This window comes from Zosterops lateralis (genome assembly GCF_965231275.1).
Source record: "Zosterops lateralis genome assembly, chromosome: 8".
Classification (NCBI taxonomy): Eukaryota; Metazoa; Chordata; class Aves; order Passeriformes; family Zosteropidae; genus Zosterops; species Zosterops lateralis.
In genome coordinates this window covers 32,716,858-32,740,422 of record NC_139768.1, presented here as the reverse complement: position 1 = coordinate 32,740,422, position 23,565 = coordinate 32,716,858, and the positions used below count along the sequence as shown (strand labels likewise).

The 23,565-nt window shown below is 43.9% G+C and overlaps 1 protein-coding gene across 2 annotated transcripts in view; it reads left to right on the top strand.

Moving 5' to 3' along the window:
• MICU1 (mitochondrial calcium uptake 1) overlaps positions 1-23,565 on the top strand; it is a gene marked incomplete at its 5' end in the record, with an annotated part of 74,962 nt that overhangs the window by 1,558 nt on the left and 49,839 nt on the right. For both annotated transcript variants that reach the window (XM_083866895.1, XM_083866894.1), the window contains 3 exons: positions 6,571-6,751; positions 12,566-12,728; positions 20,997-21,040. In XM_083866895.1, coding sequence (XP_083723021.1) covers positions 6,571-6,751; positions 12,566-12,728; positions 20,997-21,040 — 388 coding nt within the window. The remainder of the gene's footprint in view (positions 1-6,570; positions 6,752-12,565; positions 12,729-20,996; positions 21,041-23,565) is intronic.

The window sequence follows — 23,565 nt, the reverse complement described above, 5'->3', positions numbered from 1 at the left end:
AATAAATCCTCAACGTCAGCAGCTGTTAAATAAAAGTGCACCCAAGCTTGCGATATTAATTTAATTACTTGGCGTAAAGCTGCTGAATAAAAGAAGGAACAAAACTGATATGTTTGGTGTAGAAAATTCTTCCTACTGACATCTGTAGAAGTTTCAAATGGACTTTTAAGTGGGCATATTAGCCTTGCTTAAAGAAATAGGGGATGAAGTGTAAATTTCCTTTGTCTTTCTGAAAATGGAAATTAGGTGATCAGCAGAGTTTAAGTATGAGAGTAGGTTGAATACAGAATGTTGGCAATGACATCCTCAGTTACTCAGGTAGGTGTGTCCTGAGTCAATACAGGAAGTAGCAGTAAGTATAATTAGTTCTAAGAGATAAATACGTAAATATTTCTTTACAGTTAAGGCATTAAAGATGTAACAGGCCAGATCAAGAAGCAGTTGGAAATTTTAAGTTTCTTGGGCTAGAAAGTAGATGATGATGATGGTGTGAAGAAAGACAGGAATTCTCAAGTGGAGGCTGTCAGGTGCAGTCTGAAACGAGTGTGTTCCAGGTGGATTCTGTAGGATGTGCTGTGGGCAGCAGCAGAAGCCAGTGCTGGGGGGAGCTCACACAAAGGTAGAGAAGAAATCAAGGAGTGAAAAGATATATATGGAAAATCCTTTGGTTGCATGATGCAAAATAGACAGAACTGTGTCTTCCTGAGATGGGTTGGTGGGATCTTTCTTTGGTCCATTGCAGGTAAGTGTTGGTCTTGTTGCCTTCCCTTCCCTCCAGGAAGTCCTGCTGTCTGCTTTTGGGGAATGTACCTCCCCTAAATTATTATACAACAGGAGTAGCTCAAGCTGCTCAGTTTTCCTGTGGTGAGGAATGCTTGAAAAGTGCAAATAGCTGAGCTTAGAAGACTAATGAAGTTTACCCTTTCTCAGCAATAACTTAAACTCTGAGGATTTCCTGCTGGCAAGAGAAGCAATTAAGTATCTGGGCATTGGCATAATGAACTGAATTAATTGAAATTAATCTTAGTGCAGTCTTTGGCTATTCTAAATGAGGCACTAATATATGAGAAGTACTAAACCTCACAGTTAGTGGCTAGCTTAATGTTTGTAAAAAATACTCTGTTACTGATCCTGTAAAACTTGTACTCTCTAGTTCCTGATACCCATTTGGAATGTTACGAAATGGCTGCACGTCTGTTCTTCATGTCACAACCCTTCCTGGCTGAGTCTGTGGGCATCTGAAAGCACTTACATTGGCATTTTGGTGCTGAAGCTTGTTAATCAGTCTGACACTGAGTGAAAGAAGGGAGCAAAGGTACCTTTGGGAGCACAGAGGGACCTCTGTAAGCAAAGTCTTATCAGTGCTCTTCCTGACAGACAAAAAATACTTAGTTAATGATCCATTTCTTACCCCTCTGTGAATAAATTTGTGGTAAGAATAAGGGCAAGATGCCTGTGCTGCTCTGGAAATTGCTACATCCAGCTCTGGGATCTTCAACATAAGACAGACATGGACCTTGTTGGAGGGAGTCCAGAGGAGGCTATGGAGCTGCTCCCAGGGCTGGAGCCAGGCTGGGAGATCTGGGGGTGTTCACCTGCAGAAGAGAAGGATTGGGATGGGGAACTTGGAGCCCTTTCCAGTGCCTAAAGGGGCTCCAGGAAAGCTGGAGAGGGTCTTGGGACAAGGGTCTGGAGTGCAAGGACATATGGGAATGGGTTTCTGCTGCCAGAGGACAGGATTAGTTTAGATATTGGGAAGGAATTGCTCCCTGTGAGGATGGTGAGGCCCTGGCACAGGGTGCCCAGAGCAGCTGTGGCTGCCCCTGGATCCCTGGAAGTGTCCAAGGCCAGGTTGGACATTGGGGCTTGGAGCGGCCTGGGTTAGTGGGAGGTGTCCCATGGCAGGGGGTGGAACTGGAGGAGCTTAAAGGTTCCTTCCAAATCAAACTGGTTTGGGATTCTATAACTGTTTAAGAAAGCATGGGGTTTTTGTACCAGTGTCCTGGGGGCTTTAGAGTAATTTGCTTAGAATACATTTTTAATGGGAGAATTGCTGGAAATATCTTATGCCTGCTGAAACAGAGACTTCAAAAATCTCTCTTGTAGTAAAACAAAGGAAACCACATAAATCATAGTCAAGAGGGGAGAAACCTGTTTTATAGCTATAGATGTGTCAGGTACAACTTAATGTATAGGAGAAAAGATGAAAAACTGTAGGTATTATCCATGTGAGTTTATTTTTAGAGCTCTGTTTACATGTCAGGGGGATGGAACAAGCTGATCTTTAAGGTCCATTCCAACCCAAACCATTTTGTGATTCTATGCTTTTTTTAATTCTTTGTGAGAGGTGACATGTTCAAGAGTCTGTCTTTGGGATTGCTGTGCTGAGGGTTTTTTTCCTAAGATTTCAAGACACATTGGTCTGGGAGTGACATCTTGAAAGACACTGTGTTCTCTCCAGTGGCTTTTGGCTGAATACTGGGGCTTTTTCCATGGACATTGGGGAAGGAAAGGATCAGATCCTGGGGGCACAGCCCTATAGCCCACTGTGGTGAGCTCTGTTTGGAAATTAAAGCAGCATGTCCTGGATTAGGAAATACCAGATTTGTAGCTCACAAGGATATTGGGGTAATGTCAGCACACTGCAGTGTGTGTCATTGGGGTGACTGCCTTTGTGAAATTCTTGCCACAAATTCATTGTGTCAATTTATGTCATTGTTGAGGATGTAAGAGATGAGGAGGGAAGCAGAGTAGTAAAGAGTCCTGTTAGTGTGGTAACACCCTGAAAAATTGGGTTGTGGATCTTCATCCTCTCTGGTGAATTTCTTATTAAAGTTTCAGGTAACTAATTTAGTTGCTGAACGTGGTTGAGCTGAGGACGAGAAAGAGCTCCTTGCTGAAAGTTCTCCTGATCCCTGGAGGTTGCCTGTTTTTATGAATGTCGTGTCCAAACTTGCTTTTGCATTAAAGCATGAAAGCCCTGAAGTCTTAAGTGGCTTTTAAACCTCACTGGGATGACTCTAGATGTTTACATACAGGGAGAATGGCAACTCTTAGTCAATGGAGGAACACATGTGTCAGGCAGGATTCCTCCCTCTGCCCTCTGGTTTGGTGGCAGCATCTTTGCTGACTCCTGAGTGCTCAACTTGTTGTTAGATCTCTTACATTTCCTTCTGAGACTGAACAGCAACTGATAGCTGAGTACTTTGCTACTGCCTTCAGGATTAGAATAACTGAGCACTGTTATCTCTGGCACAAAGCTTTGGGATTTTTTTCACGCTGTTCTGCTTCTGTCATTCAAAGAAGAAAAATACTTTCAAGTGAGGGGTTGTGATTCACTGGAAGACCTGCAACTTGGAGTGTTGTGCCAATGCCCAGTGTGAGTCCCAGCATCCTTGCTGCATGTATAGCCTATGGTTACATGTGTTTAGCTCTCTTAAAGAATGTTTCCCCAAGAGAGAATTTATCATTGCAGGCCTCTGGTACCTCAGTGTTTTTGGGGAGGATGAGGAATCTAATCTTACACTTGATTGTTGGCTTTCTCCAAGGATTCAGAGGAGATATTGCTTAGCGGGTGGGAAAAAGTCTTTGATTCAAATTCAGTTCACTGGAGGGAAAAAAAGTCTGAAGAGATCAGAATGGTTGAAGTGTGGCAGTAGGGTTGAGGATCCAGGGCAGACACACTCTGTGAGGAAAGGCTGGTGGCTGGTCTTGGCACACAGTGAAGGGAGGCTTTGTATTTTTATTTCCCTTTTGTGCAGAAGCTGCAGCACCAGGAATTCCATTGGAAAGTCAGCCTCATCAAACAGGGGAGGAGAGAGTCATCACTTGCTGAGAGAAGTCCAGCAGGGTGGATATTTCTGGAGCTATGGGCTTTTTTTTTTTTTTTTTTTTTTTTTTTTTTTTTTTTTTTCCTCCAGCCATACTCTGACATCTGCACTGAAAGACTGTTTTTATGTGGGCTGAGTATGGAAGTTGCAGGTGTTGGAAGCCAAGGATTTCAGCAGAGGGTGGTAAAATACACAGAGAAGGTGCACATAGAGAGCTGCTCCTTCAGTGCTTAATTCAGTGCGTGGTTTGGCCAGTAGCCTGGAGGTGAGGAATAGCTGTTAAAACCTTGCTTGAGAAGTAGCCTACAGACTCTGCTTTTCTCCTCAGAGCTCATTTTCCTGGATGCTGGGATGGTTCTGACTGTGGAGCAGAGTTAATTACCTGGATAAACCAGAGGGAGGAAAAAGCCGACTGTATTCAAACAGCCTCTGTCTGTATTGCTGGAGCAACTGACTTGACAGCCTGATGGATTGAAGGAATGTGTGGGATGTGCTGAAAATGTTTGATTTTTCAATTTCATCTATCTCTTCCCTGGTCTGCTGGCTGTCAGTCAAGCATTACAGGAGCAAATCTTTCCTGATACAGCTCTTCTCCAGCATGTTTCTTATGGAATAGCTTTGTTGTGGAGATAAGCAATTGCTTTTCTGTGCCCTTTTCCCAAGAGATTCCCTCAGAGCTACTTAAATGGGTGTCCTGTGCACAAGGGCTTTCCATGTCAGTGCTGCTGGTGTAGCCTCAGCTGGCAATTGCATTTTTCAGCCAAACCCACAGCTCCTGAAGGGTGTGCCAGTGCTGATTAAACTTTCAGGAAAGGCTTCAGGACAGGTGCCAGCATGGACTTCATGATCCAAGCGAGATCAGCTGCCGGGCTGTTCTGGGGAAAGAATTTCCCTATCTTGAGATACTTGTGGAGGATCCAGGTTTGGATCCTGTCTCTGAAAGTTTGGTTCAGTGGAGGCCATAAAAATGGTGCTTTGCTGTGAGACTCACAAATATATGTATTGGCAAATTGAGGCTCAGGGCCTTTTCAGAACAGGAAGCATGTAAAACTCCATTTTTACATGAAAAGGCAAGGTTAATACTGCTCTTCACTGAGCACTTGTGTCTTTTATTACATCAGACCCCTGTAATGGGGCTGTGTTCTGTCCCACTGTGGACTAGAAACCTCTGAACCCCTGTCTGAGCTGATCCCTTCCAACCCAAACCATTCCATAAATAATAAAGTATAAAGTGACTTCTTCCCACCAGTACTGTGGACGTTTGCAATTCTTTAGCCCATTCTCATCTGTCTTGTACTGCGACTGTCAGTGAGTTATTGGATGCTAATAAGGAGAGAGTTGTCTTTCATTTTGGTAGCATTTAAATTAATTGCTGGAGCACCTATCCTCATTTCTCCTTCTTGGAAGCTGATGTGCTGAGATTGCTGAAAGCTGTGGAAAGTGCTCCTGCCCATGGCAGGGAGGTGGAATGAGAGGATCTTTAAGGCTCCTTCCAACCCAAACCATTCCATGATTCTGTGATTCCTGGGGAGACAGACACAGACTCTCTTCTGTTAATATTACATGCCACATCTGTGTTTTCCAGGAAACTGGCAGGATGAAGTATGTGTAGCCTTTTGTTGATAGCTTGGGAGAGTTCAAAAATCTTGGTTTGTTTTTGTTTTTCTCCCAAGGCAGCTCTTTTAAAATAAACTCACACAACTGTAAATGGCCACGTTCATAGTTCCAGGCAGTACCAAAGTGGCCAAGGAGCAGCACCTGTGTGTAAGCTCCATACCCTGTGATGAGTCCAAAATAAATCACCAGGAATGCAAAGTAAAGGCAGATTTGCTTAAATTATGGGCAAGCTGGGATGTTGCCCTGAGCTGCTTGAGTCCTTTAGAAAGAGAAATAATTTTGTCAAACCGTTGGCTTTGTTGCTTGTGACATGTTAACGGATCCTCGGAGATTATAATTTCACTGATGTTAATGTGGTCTGAGCTCTGTCTGATTCTAAATTGCTTTACAAGTAAAGCATGGGAAAGCCAGAGCGTTGTTTGGCTTAGGGATTTATCCTGGTTTTTATTTAATCATCCCATTGCCAGTTGCAGTTCTGCGAGTTGCTCCTGACTCTGAGTGAAGTGTTGACTCTTGGTCTATGAACAGAGTTGCCTGAAGATTTTCTATTTGAACAGCAAGGGAAAAGGGGTCCTGTGCTCTGCCACAGTTTTATTTCCACCTTGAGGACAAACAACTCCAGTTTTGTTGTCACAAATCATGCAGCACTGGTGTTTGGAAGAGTCATTGGTGGAAGAAAGGGATAAAACAGCCTGTCAGCCGCTGGAGATAGAAAATAAATCAGCTGAGCTGCAACAAAAAGGTTGTTCTTTCTGAATCCTGCAGTGCTGATGGCAAAACACGTTTCTGTCACTTAATATGTCTTTTTGGGGAAGCAGAGGTGGAATTTAGTGCTAGAGGAGGTATGATATGCCCTTCTCCCAGTGTTTCTTGCATGTCTAGTTTTTGGGAGGTGTCATAATTCACTGAGTGATTTGGACTGGGAAAACTTACCATGACCATTAGTCTGGGTTTTGATGTGGAAATTTGACTACAACAGTGGAAAGCACACTGAATTCCAAGGGGACTGGTCACTTCTTTGCTTTTGCCTTGCACTCAGGTGGAGCCTGGCAGGACCATTTTGTGGCAGCCTTAGCACTCCTCAGTCACTTCCTAACCGGGTGTTTTCTTTTCGCTGGTCCAGGGCCTACGCAGAAGACTCTGTGAGACACGGCCCGAGGGCAGAGGCGGGGGAGAAGGTGAAGCTCGAGGAGGAGGAGGAGGAGAGCAGCAGCAGCGAGGGCAGGCGGGCAGTGGCCTCGGGCAATGAGGAGGCGCCGCAGGAGGGCAAGAAGAAGAAACGTTCCGGGTTCAGGGACCGCAAGGTACCGAACGGGGCTTCGGGCAGGAGGGAGAACTTGCTCTGGACCTGTCTGTCACTGTAGGACGTGAAATAAAGATGAAAAACTCCAAATATTTCAGAAGGCAAAGAGCATAGAAAAAAGGCCTTTATTGTCTAATTCTTACTACCTTTTATAAGGTGTTCCCATACAGACTTAACACGGTTGGTGAATAGGGACAACACCTTTCTAATCCCATGGGTTAAACCAGAGAAACAGCCAAACACCACCTGGAGAAAGATTGTTTTGGGAAAGGAGAGTTGTTTGCCAAGATTGTTTTGAGACAGAACTTTCTTGAGAGGTTTTTCCTTGCTGCTAGCAGGCTAAAATCTCTCAGACCCTGAAGTATCAGGCACACACCTGTCTTCATTTTCTGAGGGACCTTACTGTTTTGGGAATCTACATTCTCAGCATGCTGCCATGAGTTTCTGTCAGATGAAAATTGTATATTTGGAAAGCACAGTACACTGATCCTCTGAAATGGAGACCTCTTCTCCCACCTCCATTTGCATGTCCAAGAAAATCAAGGCTCCTGCAGTGATGGCTGTTAGGATAGTGGATGAAAAGCAGAGAATTGATGCCAAAGCTGTTAAACCATCTGGGATATTCAGCATGTGTGTCTGAGTCCATCCTTTTGCTTGTGAATATACACAGTGTCTGTAGGGATAAGAAGAGGATGAATGCGGAACGGAGGGTTATAGGAAAGGTGTACTTTAATTTTTCATTTAATTATTCTGTGTAAATGTACTTGTTGAAATATAGCCTCAGTCCCTCTTCTTGGTTAATCCTGGCTCTCTCTTGATGCTTCTGGCTATTTCATTTTCAGATTAGACACATTTTCAAGAGGAGAAAAACTTGAGTAATAAATTCTATTGCTGGCTTGTGACCTGCCTTCACTCTTGGGCAGTTCCAGGAGCTTTGGGCTCCTCAGAACTGACAACTGGTTTGGCACTATCTGAAACCACTGTTATTAAAGGATGTGTAATTTGGTCTGACAGAGTCCTGTAACTGGGAGCAGGCAGACAGCAGTATTTTATTTTTTAAGTCCATCTGGATATCAGTTTTATAGGGCTGCGTTGGATGATGTAATATCTTTGCAGCACCAAAGAGGAGAAAGGAATCGTGAGGAGCATCTACTCCCATTTTGTTATTACTTGCTTCTGATATTTATTTTTAAGCCTTTATTCTGGAGTTGCATCTCATTAGCTGTTAAATTTGGGTAGTTGTATATAGTGGCTTAACAGCTTCTCATGAAAAATTAAGAGCTGTTTCCTTTAAAGCTGCTGAATCATTTCAGTTCCTGGTCAGAAAAGATTACACAACTTGAGACTTCAAGTGCATTCGTGGTATGTGGGGCTCCAGACTCTTTCCTGTTGTGACATGTTGGTGGCAGCTCAGTGAAGTTACATGGTAAGATACTGTGCTGAGATATTCAGACTCATCCAGGAATGTGGGTTCTTGGAAGCTGCTAATTTTCATGGCAGCTGGGTGTCAAGTGCTCTGACAACTTCAGCTCTTGCCAGTACCTCTCAAGAAAAGCAGGTTATTGTTTTTTTCCAGTGTCAGCAGATGGAAGCAGGTTGCAAAGAGCAAACCACAGTCCACCTCCATCCACACTCTCACTTTTGAATACAGTGAGTGTAAAGATTGATTTGTCTGTTGTGGCTGCTGGCTGGGGAAGCCAGAGGAAGTTTTTTTATAGGCAAGGACTATGGTTGCAGTTGTTAGAGATGTGCCTGTGTTGACCAGCTCTTTCCTTCCCAAGCTAGGCAGGGAGGAATGTGGACATGATTTCCAAATAAGACACAAGCCAGGTGTGCCCAAAGGATGGGAAATAGTGTGTGGCCTGGATCTCTTCTCATCCCAGTCTGCCTTTCTCTGACAGCAGGAACTCAGGAGCAGCGATTTCCTTGGGGACAGCCCTGTTTGAAACAGCTCTCACCATCTTTGTGCCAACACAAGCCTTTTCTCTGTAGCCTCTGAGACAGAATGTACCTTGTGTGGCCTGAATGCCAATGTTGCAAAAGCTCCTTTAAAGGCAGGATGTGCCAAGTATTGTCCCAGGTGCCTGCTCCGTGTTTGAGCAGCAGCTGCTGCAGTGAGTCACCTCGGGAGCTGTGTTTGAATGTGGTCAGCTCAGATGACAGGGGAAGGTGTGCCCCTGCTCCCGGTTCAAAATCAGGTCTGCTCCCAGGATCTGCTGCTCCCCTAATTGTGTAGCACCTCGGGGATTCTTGACTCTTCTACTTGTTTAAGAAAGCCCCAACAAACCACCACCCACAGTAAAAACTCTTCCCAGCTCTTCCCGTAATTAATTGAAAGTAGTGTGGGATTTTCCTTGCGAAAAAAATTAAGCCTAATTGGAAGTGTTTAACACTTGTTTGTTATCCTAATGTTCCTTTTAATGAAGGTGATGATTAGTGGTGAAGCAATAAATTAAATTTGACGTTGCTGTTTTAAATAGTGATCCAATGAGAATGGGAGGGTGAAACACAAACCACTCTCAGGTGTTGGGATCGTGTGTGTGGATGGTTCCCAAGCACGTGTCGTCTGTGCAGTGTGTGAGTCCTGGATGTGTAGGGCAGAAAAGGAAAAAATTGCTTGAGTGCCTCAATATAGTTTGAAGGCTAATGAGCTGTAATACAGCGTGGGGGTGGGCTGATGTGTTAATTAACTTGCTAAAAGTGTTTGCATGCAGCAGTAGGGCTGACTTATTAAGATGTACTGGCAGTGTTTGGGTCCTGCAGGTGTCTTGCCTTGGGATGTTCCTATTGCTGAGCCTTCATTTGGGTGCGAGTCACAGGAGGAAGCACGAAGAAAATGAGTCCTAATTCATTTACCCTGTTGTGTGCTGTTGCATATTCAGGGAGGCCCTGGTGATGCTCTGTGCCTTGAGATGTTAATTTAGAGCTTTATTTTCATGTCAGCACAGGATTTAGTTTTGGTTTTGTTTTGTTTTTTTCTTTTAACCTGAGGCTTAGCATAAACATTGACAGTCTCAACAGCACCTTCACTCTTGTAGAGCAACAGGGATTATGTACTTGTCTTTCTCCTCCAGTACATGCTCTACTAAGAAATGCAAAAAAGGGATTTTTCCCTTTGGGTCATATCATCTTTCTGGAGGTGCCTGATTACATGAGGCTGCATTTCAGGGGGCAGGATGAGAATTTACACTGGTCTTCCTTGCATCAAGGACTGGTTTGTACTAGGGAAGGGTAAAGAGGTCAGGAGAGGAGACACTTGCCTGGGATGATTTTCAGTCCGGTTTGCTTTGAAGCAGTGCGAAAACCCCTCACAAATGGCTGTCTGCACCCAAATACATGAGCTCTTAACTCCACGTTTGTGTTGGGGGATCAGGCCACCGCTGTTATCACCCACTTGGTGTTCAGCACCCAGTCATGAATAAGTGAGGTTTTCCCTATTTGCAGCATCTTGGCTGCTCCCTTCTTGACCTGGCTTCGTGTTGCACCCAGCCTTGCAGTCAGAGGGATGGGCTGCAGCATCTGTCAGTTTTTGCCAGCTGATTAGCTCATTACCCACAATGATGTAATGGTGAGTTCAGCTGCAGGCAAAAGGGAAGAAGTGTGGCTGTATTTGCTCCCTTCTTGTAGGGAAGTTTGTGGAAGAAGTAAGATTTCAGTTGTGATGGAAGCAGCCTGTGAGATGCCAGAATGCAGTCTAGATTCTACTATTTTAATCTAGGTTGTGCATTTTTGTGCTGTAAGCTGAGACAGGAGATGTGGTTTTGAGCCCATGTTGTTAATAAGCTGTTGTTGATGTGAAACTAATACTCTAAATATTCTAAGCATGAGGAGAAAAGCACCTGAAAGCAACAAGCCTGACAGTGGCATCTTAGCAGGGGCTCTAAATGGATGCAGAGGGAAAAAACTACTGTGGATATGAAATCAAGTGGGGTGAAATGAAACATGGTTTTATTGGCAAAAATGTCAGGACTCCTGTCTCTGGTGCAGCAGTGGGGTGAGTTGTTGAGTTGTGCCCAGCTGGGTTGGCATTTGTGAGAAATGTCTCACAGGCTTGGAAAATTTGCTTAATGAATTTTTATAGCTAGAAAGCAGGCTGTGTTGAAGGGTTGCCATGGATGGAGGGAGCTGGTCGTGGTCTGTGATGTCTGCTCTTGGCTCCAGTCTGGGGGATTCATACTGTCCTCGGATTTGTCTTCCTTGGAGGTAAAAATGCTGAGCTGTTTCTGGCTGATTAAGCTGGGTGGGGTGTTATTCATGGGATCAGGTCAGGCAGGAGTGAGATATGGGCCTGCACCCACAAGTGAAAAGATCACTTTGGCATAAGGAGCCAGGTGGAAGCAGTAGACAGCCAGAAAGAGGTAGAAAAGTGGGTGTCATCTTTTACTGGGACTTGGAGCTTGGCAATAAAGCAATTGTCCTCATTCCAATGCCCTTAGCTGTGGAGAACCTTGTGGACTGAAGCAATAAAAGCGGGATTAGGTTTGTTGATTAGAAGTGCAAAGGGCCTAGGGACAAAAACTTTCTCCTGCAGGAGGGAGGGAACTCCTTGCAGTGGTTGATGCGTGGACATGTGAATTCTGGAAAAGCTGTGGTGATGCAGAGATGGGTGGGGAGAAGGCTTTAGGTATTATCATTCCAGGTAATGTCATCTGTGGTAGCGTGTCTGGAGAGCTGAGCTGGAGCAAATAAAGAGCAGAGAGGCTTTGCTTTACCAAAGCCTGGCTTGCAAAACATTTAACTTTTTTTTTTTTTTTTTTTTTTTTTTTTTTTTTTTTTTTTTTTTTTTTTTTTATGCTAGAAATAAGAAAAATTAGAGAGGGTGTTTTCTGTCTGATAAACATCAGGCTGAGGAAGTTGTTCAGGCATTAAGGACAAGGCTGAACCAGGACCAAAGCCAGGAATGATCTACAGCTGCCTTGGCACTACCCTTGATCTTGCCTGTTCTCTTGCAGCACATCATGAGTTGGGATTTTTTCCTCCTGTGGCTCTTGGCCAGCTGCAGGTTTCATGTACATTATGGACTGTTAAACACAGCACATAATGCAGGGATGAAAAGCTGAAGTAAGGAGGAAAGTTTTCTGTGCTAATACATGATGAAGTGTAGGTGTCTGTGCCTTTTTCCACCCTTGTGGCCTTGTGTTGGGATTTTGTTTAGAAAAGCTGTCTGTTGCCTGTGATTAATTCCAGCTGTTTGGGGGAAAACTGATTCTAGGTTAAAAAAAAAAATCACTGCTGGCAGAGTTAGGAAAAAGCAGATTGGTGGGGAGGACTGAGTTTCTGGGGAATTCTGCCAATGTGATAGAAAAGAGGAAAAAATGAACTTGGGTGACTGAGCAACCGCTGCAACTCCAAGTGATTTTTTTTCCAAGACTTTGCTTGAAAGTAAAAGTTTCTCCCAGCCTTCCAAGACCTTTTTCTTTTACTTCATATATTAATCACAAATCAAACCCTTCAACGCTGTGGTTAAAATGTTGGGCTGTTTTAGATTCACAGATGTGATGCCGGTGCGTTTTCTTAATGCTCATGTTTTTACAGCATCTTCAGGGATTTTGTGATTTTTTTTTTTTCCTCTGCCACCATGAACAATCTAAATTTATTCATAATAAAGATTTTTTAGTGTTTGTTCTTGATCCTGGGACATCAACAGCTGGTATGTCCAATTTTCATGGGTGTTCAAAGGGTTTTTGAAAGGAATAATGCCAAAAGAGTCGAGAGTTGTGTTGCTGCATGCAACTCGTCCTGTGGCTTTGAGGACCAAAAGTCACTGTGGGGCAGGAGCAGTGCACATCTAATGCTGGCTAAATTTCATTTCCAGGTGATGGAATACGAGAACAGGATCAGAGCCTACTCCACGCCAGACAAAATCTTCAGATACTTTGCCACACTGAAGGTCATCAACGAGCATGGCGAGTCCGAGGTTTTCATGACCCCACAGGATTTTGTCAGATCCATCACCCCCAATGAGAAACAGCCAGAGAGTGAGTGCTGTGTGGGTGGTAATCAGGGGAACTGATACTCTCCAGTCTCTGCTCACCTAGTCTTTAAACTTCCCAGCTCTGATTGCCAGGGCTAGGAAGCATCTCCTGAGGCTCTCCTGCTCCAAGCCTAAAATTAGCCTGAGCCCTTTTGTGTTTCCCAAAATGCTGTTGCAGTGTAGCAGATCTGGCTGGAGTGAGCCCCTGAAGAGTAGATAGAATGCCTTTCTCCTATATTTAATAGGGAAAGATTTCCTTTAACTGAAATAATTCCTATACCTACAAAAGGAGTTTGCTTTGGTAAGGAAAACATGAGCAATAAAGGTTGGAGTCAATGATCTTAGAATTCTTTTCCAACCTAAATGGTTCTAAAGGGGTTGAAGCAGCCCCCTGTGATGCTGCTGGTCAGGATAGGGCTCACCTCTGCCATCTTCAAATTCCCTGTGGGTTGCAGACCAACAAATCACTTGTGATACGTGGGGGGACTTGGCAATCAACAAGTGGGAGAGAGACACCTTGCACTTGGTGTGGAAAGCTGTGTCCTGAATATTTGGTGTTGGTGGGGTAGCAGGAGACTTTTGTCTGCATTCCATTTTAGAGATTCATGTTTGGGGCGAGATGTGGGAGATTGTGTTTCTTGGTCTCCCACATGGTATCTCAAAGAACAAAACAGGCTTTTGTCAAATTAAAACTTTGCTTATCTCTGCAGACATTAATGAAGAACTTCAGCCCCTGAATGTTAACTTCTTGAGTGTGGGGTTTATGTCCAAATTGGGCAACTGTTTTGATATCTTAGATGACAGCTGCTAAATAAATACTGTGTCCCCTTGTGCTCAGAAAATAACAATATGAAGTATGTGCAGGAGAGAAGAAAAAATAATCCTGGCATTAGTGCTTAAAGCACGTAGGTGAATTGATATTTAGGTTTCCATCAAGCCCTGGAAATAGCTGTAGTTTCCATGTGAATTAATGGCTCTAGGTTACCATCTTGTCTGTACTTGGAAAAGCAGTAGCACCTGTCTGGAAGCTTAAAAACATCCTGTGTTTCATTTCAACACATCCGATTCTTTTACTTCTTCCACGTGCTTGGTGCATTTTAGGGTGTGTACAGCAAATAGGTGGAAGAATGCTCAGCAAACACCTTGCTCAGAGACAAGTAGAGGTGACTAATGGGAAATAATTATTCATCACTCTTAGCCACTCACTTCCCATTGTATTCCCATTGTTACCCTGGCTGTTGAAATGGCCCCATGAAGCTGTGATGCCTGTAAATGCTGCCAGTCAGTGACGCACAGCACCTTGTAAGGGAAGAAAGTGGTCTTGGGTGCTCTTGGCCAGTGGAATGGAATGGAAGCTGAGCTTGAGCTGCCCATCAGCAGGCAGAGCAGAAGGGCAGGCATGTTGGATTTTGTTGAGTTGAAAAATCTGTCTTCAGGACTCTCACTGTTGTGGATGTACTTCTAGATGGAGCTGCTCTAGGGTGGTTGTTCCCTATCAGCTCTGTACATCATCACAATCACAGTAAATGGGTTTTTTTAATACATAATGAACAGTAGAAGAGTAAAACACTTATTGCTACAATAAAGTCAAACCAGCCATAACCTTGTTCTCAAATGTTTTTAAAGCTGGTAGTAAAAAATAAAAGGAAGATAGGTCTGGTTTTCAGACCAGAAATTGAAAACAAAGAGTGCTACCTGCTGGCCAGATGAGTTCTGTACTTCACACCCTGCTGGTGCTTTTGACTCATAGGGTAATTTAGGTTACAGGTTAATTGGGAAATGCCGGGGCTGCTTTCTTCCTCAGTCACGACTTGGGTGTGCCCTCCACTGGGGCTGGAGCATCCTGCCTTCAACCCACAGCATTCCTCGGGGTTGTGGTGTAGCCTGGTGTGTTCCTGGGAAACCTCTTCGAGGTAATCCTTCAGTGCTCAAGCTGCCAGTCGTAATTTCAGGGAGTAACTTCTTGTAAACGCCTCTGCTGTTTTATGGAGAGAAAACACTGTGGAATATAAGTGATCTGGGGTAATGAAGTAGCTGAGTCCATGTTGTATTTATTTTTAAACTGCTCATCTAGTGTGAAGGCATTGTTTGCCTGATTCATTTTTATGGATTACGTAGGGGAAAGTTTGATTTATTGTCAATGAAGTGTCAGCTTAATTCTAGCCTGCGTTTTGCTGGCTTGGGGAAAATGAATGCCAATTCCTCAGCTCCTGTAGATTGCTTTCCCTGGTCCAGTCAAACTTCCTGCCTCTGCATTCCCAAGCAGGCAAGCTGTGCTTAAGGAATGACACGAGCTTGCTAAGCTTGGAATGGTTTGTCAGAAGAAGCCAAAGAATGGCATTAAACTTGAAAGCTGATTTAAAGAAATTATTTCTTTCTGTGCTATCTGGAAAGTTCAAGTGCCAGGAGAAGCGTGGGTGGTGATTTCTGCTCCTTGCAGTCCTGTATTATTTTTTTCTCCCATGTCCTCTCATACCTGAGAGGTAAGTTTGTTCCAAGAGTGGATGGGAAGGGGTGGCTGTTTCCTGCCTGGTGCTTCTTGGAACCCCAGTCCAAAACCAGCTGAAAATACTCTGTCTCTAGTGGGAAGTGCAAGGATTCCCTCCATTTCTCCAAGCTTGTCTGGGTCCATTCTGCACTGATTGTTTTCCTGAAGAAAGTGAGCATTTCAGGGCATCCTTGACTAAGATGGGGCTGTGTCATGCTGAGCCAGGATCAGTTTTCCTATGGCCTTTGCAGTAAGGTCTGAAAGAAGTAAAAAATACTTCTTAAATCTAATCCCAGCATTCTGTAGGGACAGCAGGTTCTTCCCAAACTAATCCTGCTCTTCCATCCCTGTATTAATCTCGCTGGTTATCCCAGACTCCTGCCATGGGAAAGATGCATTTCAAGTTTCACCACATGATGAGCAGCAACTCCAATATCTGATCTCTTGGAAGGCTTTTTGCTTGGGTTAGTTTTTTGTTTGAGTGCAAGAGACCCCAAGCGTGCTGCTGAACGCCAGGCAGAAGCAGCAGCTGTGACCCTGAGGGCTCTGTGCACGGGATGGTGACAGAGGAGAGGAGCCGTGAAGGACGGAGCTGATTCCTGGTGGCTGCATCAGAGTGTACAGCTTGCTTCTCCTGCTAGAAATGGTTTGTTTTCCATGTCTGAACTGCATGAGAAGCTGAGCACAAACTGGCCTCTGGGGTGGTACAATGCAGGAGTGATTATTTGTAATTTTGGTGAAAGTTTATGAAATATGGATCTGATCTCCTGTAGAACCAGCAGCCAGGACAAGTCCTCATGTAATGAGGAGGGGAGAACTCCCTGGGCTGGTACAGATCCCTAAAGTTACACAAAGTGGTCAGCTGAGATATTTAAGACCTAGAACGAAGCCAGAGATTCTGGGACTCCAATCCTTCTGGGAATTCACTCTCTATTCTTCCCCGGTATGTCTGGTGAAGAGCTCTTCAGAGAAAGGATGTGAGTGAGAGGTAACTCTGTTGGCTTCTGAACAAGATGGGGATCTTTTTCTGTGGAAGTACATAATGCCTGGGCAAGAATCGTCTTTGAGCCTGTTGTGCCTGATATGAGACCCCAGGAAAAGAGCCAAGGAGGAGCAAGAGCGGCATTTACATGTATGCTCCTGTGCTGGAAGTGACATAAATGAGGGCTGCCCAGACAGGTGCCAGGTTGGTGTGGCTGCCCAGGTGTGTTAGGAATGGATGTCTCACAGGGAGACTGAGTGGCTTGTTGGAGCAGGAGGAGATAGATGAGAACTAAGTCCCTTGATCCTTCCTTCCTGGAACAAAACAGTCCTGGACTTGAACCCAAGCCTGAGGCTGTTGTCCCCTGAGAAATCTTGGGCAGCTCATTGTTTGCTTCCAGATTACATTTTAGATTCAGAGGGGAAATACTCTGAATACAACAATCAGTAGCTGGATTACAGCTCTGGGGGGGAGTGGGGGGGGAAGCTTGCTCCAGCATTTTCTCCTGCCATAATGTGGCATATCACAAGCACAGTTAGCAGGCTCTTCAGTCTTCATAATTAGCCCTTTTATTCATTTGCTGGCAAAAAGAGTCCATGTTATATATTAAGCAGTGGGGGAAAAAAACAGGCCATGAGTGAATGTTACCCAAATAATGTGAAAAAATTGACAAGGATATCAAGACTGGAAGGAATTGAAAAGGTTTTTCCATCAGTGAGAAGCTGCTGGTATCCCAGAGGAAATCATGGTGGTTTCTAATTGATCTCAACTATTCTTGGCATAATATAATTGTCCTTCTCCTGGAAGCTCATTTTTAAAATGTTTTTTAGAACTGCAGTCTATAACCTACTGCCTGTGGATTTATTTTTACAAGATAACATGAAGAGCTTAGTGATTGTCTGCATATTTGTCAAGTGTGGCAATTAGCTGGCTTTGAGAAAATCCACGCTAAGTATGTTTTTGTTAATCAATAGGAATATAATCAGCATTTGATTTTAGATTTGGCTATTGCTGAACAAGAGTAAGAAGAAGTTATTCTGTATTTTTTCCTTTACATAATTCATTCCTTCTCCATGAAAACATCTTCCCCAGCTCAAAATGAGAGAAGTAAATGCAGGGAGTACAGTTCTGCTGTTGAACACCCTCTTTTCCCCATTGTGGCAGGCAGTGAGTGTTAAGTAATTTTGCTTTATATTGAATCATTTTTATTTTTAGAGTGCTGTGAAAGTACCATCACATGAATAAAAGTGGTAGCCTATATCCCTGGTGTTGGTCAGTAAATGGTGTCTCTCTGCTCTGAAATAACATTTGTAGTAGTGCTGTGTGCTTAGATACTCTGTGGCAGTGCTGCTGTTTATTTGGGGCCCCTGATAGGTGGCATCAGAATTTGTGGGAGTAATAAACAGTGGTAGTTAAACATTCCGGGGAAGCTGATTTGGAAATCATTGCAGGTCACTGAAATGCTGCTGGCAGTGAGTGGCTGGTGCAGAGCCCTTGGCTGCAGGAGCAAAAGGGATGTGTAGGGAAAGGTGAGGTGTTGTGCAGAGTCTCAGGTAAATATAAGTGTATTCTGGGGCAGGTCATGGTGGAAACTCTGGGTTTGTTCAGCAGAAATAATGAGTGAAGCTCTGGGTGATGACTGCAATCCAGACTAGCCATGGTGTGTGTCTCAGGAAAGCTTGGAGTGGCCAGGTATCTTCCTGAAATGACTGTTGGATTTTATTGCTGCCTTTTTTGAGGAAATCCTTTCAACCATTTCTAGGAGAATGCTTTTTCAGCCCCTGCCCCTCAGTGAAAGGTGGAAAAGTTCTTTTTTCCTGGTTCAACGTGCCTATTATCCTATGTTCCTGCAGCTTGGTAGCAATAGCCCAGCCAGGGGCTGTTTGTCTGGGGAGTGTGGCACTTAGAGACAATCCTGTGGTGGCTCTAACATCACACTCTGCCTTTTGAAAAACAGAGGTGTAATAGCTGACATTCTTCCCTTCCCTTGTTCAGCTGTGATTGTCCTCATGCATGCAGTGTTCCCATTCCCATTGGCTCGCCAGCCTACGCAAATGCTGAATTCCTATTGCAGCATCTTGGAGGAAAAGCTTCTTGGGGTTTTTTGTGTAATTTAAAGAAAGACCCCAGGCATTCAGGAAACAGACCCTCTTTGTTGGTTATCCTTTTGTCAGGTTTAAAGGCTTGTGGAAAAACAGGCAGCTAAGCCCTTATAAAAGAAAATAAAACTGTACAGGGAAAAGGAAAATATATAGAGTAAAAGTGTATGCATTGAACATAAATGCCTCTTTTCAGCTTTTGAATTGGCTTTTTCTCTCAGGACCTCTGTAAGGGGAATTTCACAGAGGAATTTAAGTGTGCAGCCTAATTAATGCAGCAGAGGAGAGGGGACATTGTTGTGCATGGCTGGGAGGGTGTCCATATAAAACACTGGTGGAAACCAACATGCTTGTGTGTGCAGTACAGCTATGGAATCTTCTGGGTTGGAAAAGATTTTAAGATTGAGTTCATCCATTGGGCCAGTGCTGCCAAGGCCAAGACTAAACTATGTCCCCCAAGTGCCACATCTACATGGCTTTTAAATCCCTCCAGGGATGATGACATCACTGCTCTGGGCAGCTGTGCCAGTGCTTGACCACTCTTTTGGTGAAGGAATTTTTCATAATATCCAATCTAAGCCTCCCCTGGCACAGCTTGAGGCCCTTTCCCCTTGTCCTGTCCCTGTTCCCTGGCAGCAGAGCCCAACCCCCCTGGCTGTCCCCTCCTGTCAGGGACTTTTGCAGAGCCACAAGGTCCTCCCTGAGCCTCCTCTTCTCCAGGCTGAGCCCCTTTCCCAGCTCCCTCAGCCCCTCCTGGGGCTCCAGCCCCTTCCCCAGCTCCCTTCCCTTCCCTGGACACGCTCCAGCCCCTCCAGGGCTCTCTGGCCATGAGAACTGGACACAGCCCTAGAGGTCCCTCAGCAGGGCCAGCCCAGATGACCCTCACTGCCCTGGGCCTGTGCCCTCACCACTGCTGGGACAGCCCGGGAACCATTATTTCCATATTTATTTATTACATGAATATTTATTATAAATATTTGGAGCTATATGATATTTATATATGTACAAAATTACAGTTATCAGCTCATCTTTTCTTGCTGTTCTCTACACAATAATCCATTAATTTTGGATCCCTATTGAAACCTGTTTGCTTTCCCAGTGTCCAGTTGCATGGGGTGCATTAAGATATACTTGCACTTGCTATTTTTAACCCATGTCCTTTTTTTGGCTCTCCACGAGTACATGTATAATGTCAGGCTGTCAGGGATCTGTCTTTCAGCAGCATTTCCTGGCATGGGAAAAGAAGGTATTCCTGAGAAATGACTTTATTATGACACATGGACCTAAGCTCGGCTTAAGTTACCATCCAGATGGTGACACATAAAGTGTCTGTAGTAGAATAATCACGTTTATCAGATGAATCCTACCTCTGAATGCACCAGTACTTACTGCATTTATACCCACAGCTTGGAGGAGGACAAAATTCAGAAGATTAAAGTCTGAAAATGTGTATGAATATGCAATTTGCATTGTTATCAGGCCCACAAAATATTGAGAAGGTGCCTTCTGGCTGGAATTTTCACAAGTGTAAAAAGCCCTGCAACAATTGCCTTGACCTTTGAAAATAGTGGCAGAGGAGTTGTAGCTGCTTTGGGTCACAAAGAGCAAGGAGGTTACCCTGGAGCAATGAATAATTCCATTTTCTGCACCATACTATGAAACTTTGCTGTAGACAGGAGGGGTTTCATTATCTTCTTTCAAAAGCAGGTGATGCAGCAGGCATGGCGAAAGCTTTATTTTGGCTTTTCCATCTTATTTTCTAATTTAAATTAAAATGAGAATGTACTAATTACCATAAACAGTGGCAGAAAATGCACGGGACATTGCTCTCCGGAAGGTTTTATTTCTCAGAGCACCAAAAATCAGCCTGTACTGTCTTGAGTTTTACTGGAAGTGCTGGGCTTGAGTTCTGCTTAATCTCTTCTCAGGATGCATCTTCCTGACTTTGGATTGCAAAGCTCAGATAATTAATCTTCCTGAATTTTTTTTGTCATCTTGCTTATACGTGCAGTCACTGGCGTTAGATGCAGCCTGCTGAGCTTTGTGGGTCAGATGAGAGCTTTGCTTCTTGACTCAGCCAAGGCTGGGATATTCTTTTCCCCTCTTCAACATAAACATTTTGTGAAGGTATCAGAGACTTTATTGGTATAAACAGTCCCTCTCTCTGCCTTTCTCCCATCCAGCTAAAGAGCTCCACTTCTTCCAGATGCATCTACAGCTTATCTCCTTTAAAATCTATTTATTTTATACTCAAATTTGAGCAAGCTTTGAATTTGTTTGGGGATATCCCAGTTAACTATGGGAACAATTCTTAATTTTTCCATTTGTGAGCCATTCAAAAGGTGTTATTAAAAACACCAAGGGTCACAGGTGAAATGTTTCACCTGGTAATAGTGCAGGGATCTACTTTGGGGAGGGTATTTCAGGCTCTTGAGAGGTGCTGTTTGCTGAGCTCTTACTGGCCCTCCTATAGAAGGAGGTTTTCTTCCCTGATTCCATGAGTTTGTTGGTTTTTTGTGTTCAAAATACAAAGTAAAAAATATACAAAACCAAATAAAATTTTCCTCCTGTCCTTATGTTTTCTACACGTTACTCAGACTGTGCATTTTGCTTTCAAGTCCTCTCAAACAGAAGACACAAGAAATATTTAATTTTAGTCCATAAAAGCTTTGTTTTCTGTAAGTATTTTTTTTTCTCTTGCAGACCTGGGCCTGGACCAGTTCATAGTGAAACGCTACGATGGGAAGGTGAGCACATTAGACTGTTAAATGTATTCTGTTTAATGGCTTTTTTGACCTAGAATCCTTCAGTTATTACCTGTGTGAGGGTGTAAGTTAAATGAAGTGTGTGAAGTGTTCTCTTCTGAGCATTTTATTTTTCAGTAGCATTGCAGTGCTTTTTCTGTAATGACAGAAAGATTGTTTCTATAAAGGGACCTTATTTTAATGTTTACAGACAAAGTGTTACCACTTCCTATGTTCTGGTGGGCTGGGAAATCATGATTGTAATCACATTTCTTTGCTGCTTCATTCTGACTGTGTGAGAGTCCCACAAGTTAAACCATTTCAGGGGAAACTTACTAGACCTTTCCCTTCCAGTCTCATCTCCAGATTCCTAAAGGAGGAAGATGTTTTTGTGATTTTTTTTCTGCATCCCACCCATGTATTTCCCCCTATCAAACGGCCTTTCTCTGTTCCCCTTTCTTCCTGCAGCACTGCTCAACTATTCTGGGTGTTTGTGCTTTCATGAGAGATGTTGGTAAAATCTTAAGCAAAATCTGATCTAGTTTTGTCTCCCTGTGAAAGTGGAGCCTTGTAGCATCCCTCTTGTTATTACGGATATCACAGACCTAATTTTCCACACTGTAAATCCCACTGGGGTGGTAAAGGCAGCTCTGCCCCAGGACTGGCAGCTCAGATGGACTCCTTGATGCACATAACTGCAGGTTAGTTAATTTTCAACCTATCACCAGTGGCACATAACGGTCCTGCAGCTTTTAGCAGTATTTTCACTGGCACTGTCTGAAAATAAAGCTTTCAAAGGGACATCAGCCTCTTGCCCCCTATTGCTGCAGGGTGCACCTGACACAGCGTGTCAGGCATTTCCAGAAAGCCTCAACACTGGGGAAAAAAGGGAATTTAAAGCTTGATATAAACACAGTGTGGGCTGAATATGTGCAATTCCCAGGTTTGTATTTAGCAGAGACAGGTAACAACAAGATGATCAAATACCTGGGGTCCCTGTCATGAGCACTGGACGAGTGTGCTGGTTACCCAGGCAGCAGAGCAGGGCTTTTCTGGAAAACAGACAACAGGGAGGTGGATTTTGGCAGTTAGTTTTGATACATAAAGCTCCAAAGCGTGTCGTGAACACCTGTTTTCTTTTCCTCCCTGCCACAAACGTGATGTCTGCTTTTTGTGATTAAAAAAAACAACCCAACCGAAAGAAAAACGTATATTCTTTGCAAAATACCCAGTGTTTCTCCCTCTGGTTTCATGACAGTTTGTTTTGCATTCGCTCACTTTCATCATTTTATCTTGTCAAGCTATCACCCTCATCCCTTAGGCTTTACATAAACAAGATTTGTTTGTAGGGAAGAAGTGCTGAATCCCACACTATTTTTGCTAATCGCTCCTCTGTTCCTGAGCACTCTGCAGGCGATTCCCAGCACACTGGATAAAAGATCCAAAGACAAATCCTTTGAACTCAACTTTCTGTTCCTTTGCCCCTCAACACCAAGAGCTCTGACCTGTAGTAGACTGAAATAGCTTTTTATATAACTTAGAGATGTTGCTGCTGCACTCGGATGTCTCCGTGCTGTGGTTTGATTGCCTGAAAGTGAGGCAGCAGATTTAGGGGACTGCAATGGGCTTTGCTTTATTATTATCTTCTCCTGGGACCTGTTTTTTCCACAGCCTAATAACACCCTGGAAGCAGTGTACTCTGAAAATGAAGAAATAGAGATTCTTGTTTGCTTGACTGTCTGCTTAAAGACACCTTGGGATTGGCTACATCTGGCTGTGGCTATTAGGGCAGTGGTAATGTCCAGGTGAGAGGATAATTTGAGGAGAGGATGAAATGAGCTGGCCTTGGCTCTCCCTTGGTAATGAAGGAAGCTGACAAGAGATTGATCTGACAGCAACTTGTTCTCATTTTGTTGCCTGCTTTGGGTTCCAGTTTGAAAAAATAGGTTTTACTCAGCCAAGCACAACGGAGGTGCTGCAGAGCTGACCTCGCACATTCTGAGTTTCACTTGCATAGCGATAAAACCTTTTTGCATCTCTTCATCTGTGCCTGGTCCCAGCCACATATTTCTCTTGGACTGTCAAGGCAGCCTCTGCCTGGAGGGGATTTGCCTTTTTGTGCTGAAAGAGCTGCTGAGCTCAGGCAGAAGGGTGAGAGGGTCATCATTGTTCCCTTAAGCATCCTTATGGATGTTACACAGAGGTAATGGGAATTGTGGTACTCAAAAATAGGCCTGGTCACTGGAAAGTTCTTTTTTAAAGAGAAAGGAGTTTGTGAGCAATCAGACATAAGCAAGCTGTGCTACTCAACAGCACTGACAATCCACAGGCCAGATCCTGGCTGAAGAGTGGGGAAGAGGATTGATTTTAGTTCCAAGCAAAAATAGCATGTAAGCAGTAGTTTAGAAGGAGATTCAGTTAAAAGGTCTGTGCAGTTAGTTGCATTTTAATTACATATTCCAGGACAGTGGTGGTAGCATCTGTGTAAATTTTGAGCATGTGTGTTTGAGATCTAGATGCTGCAGCCT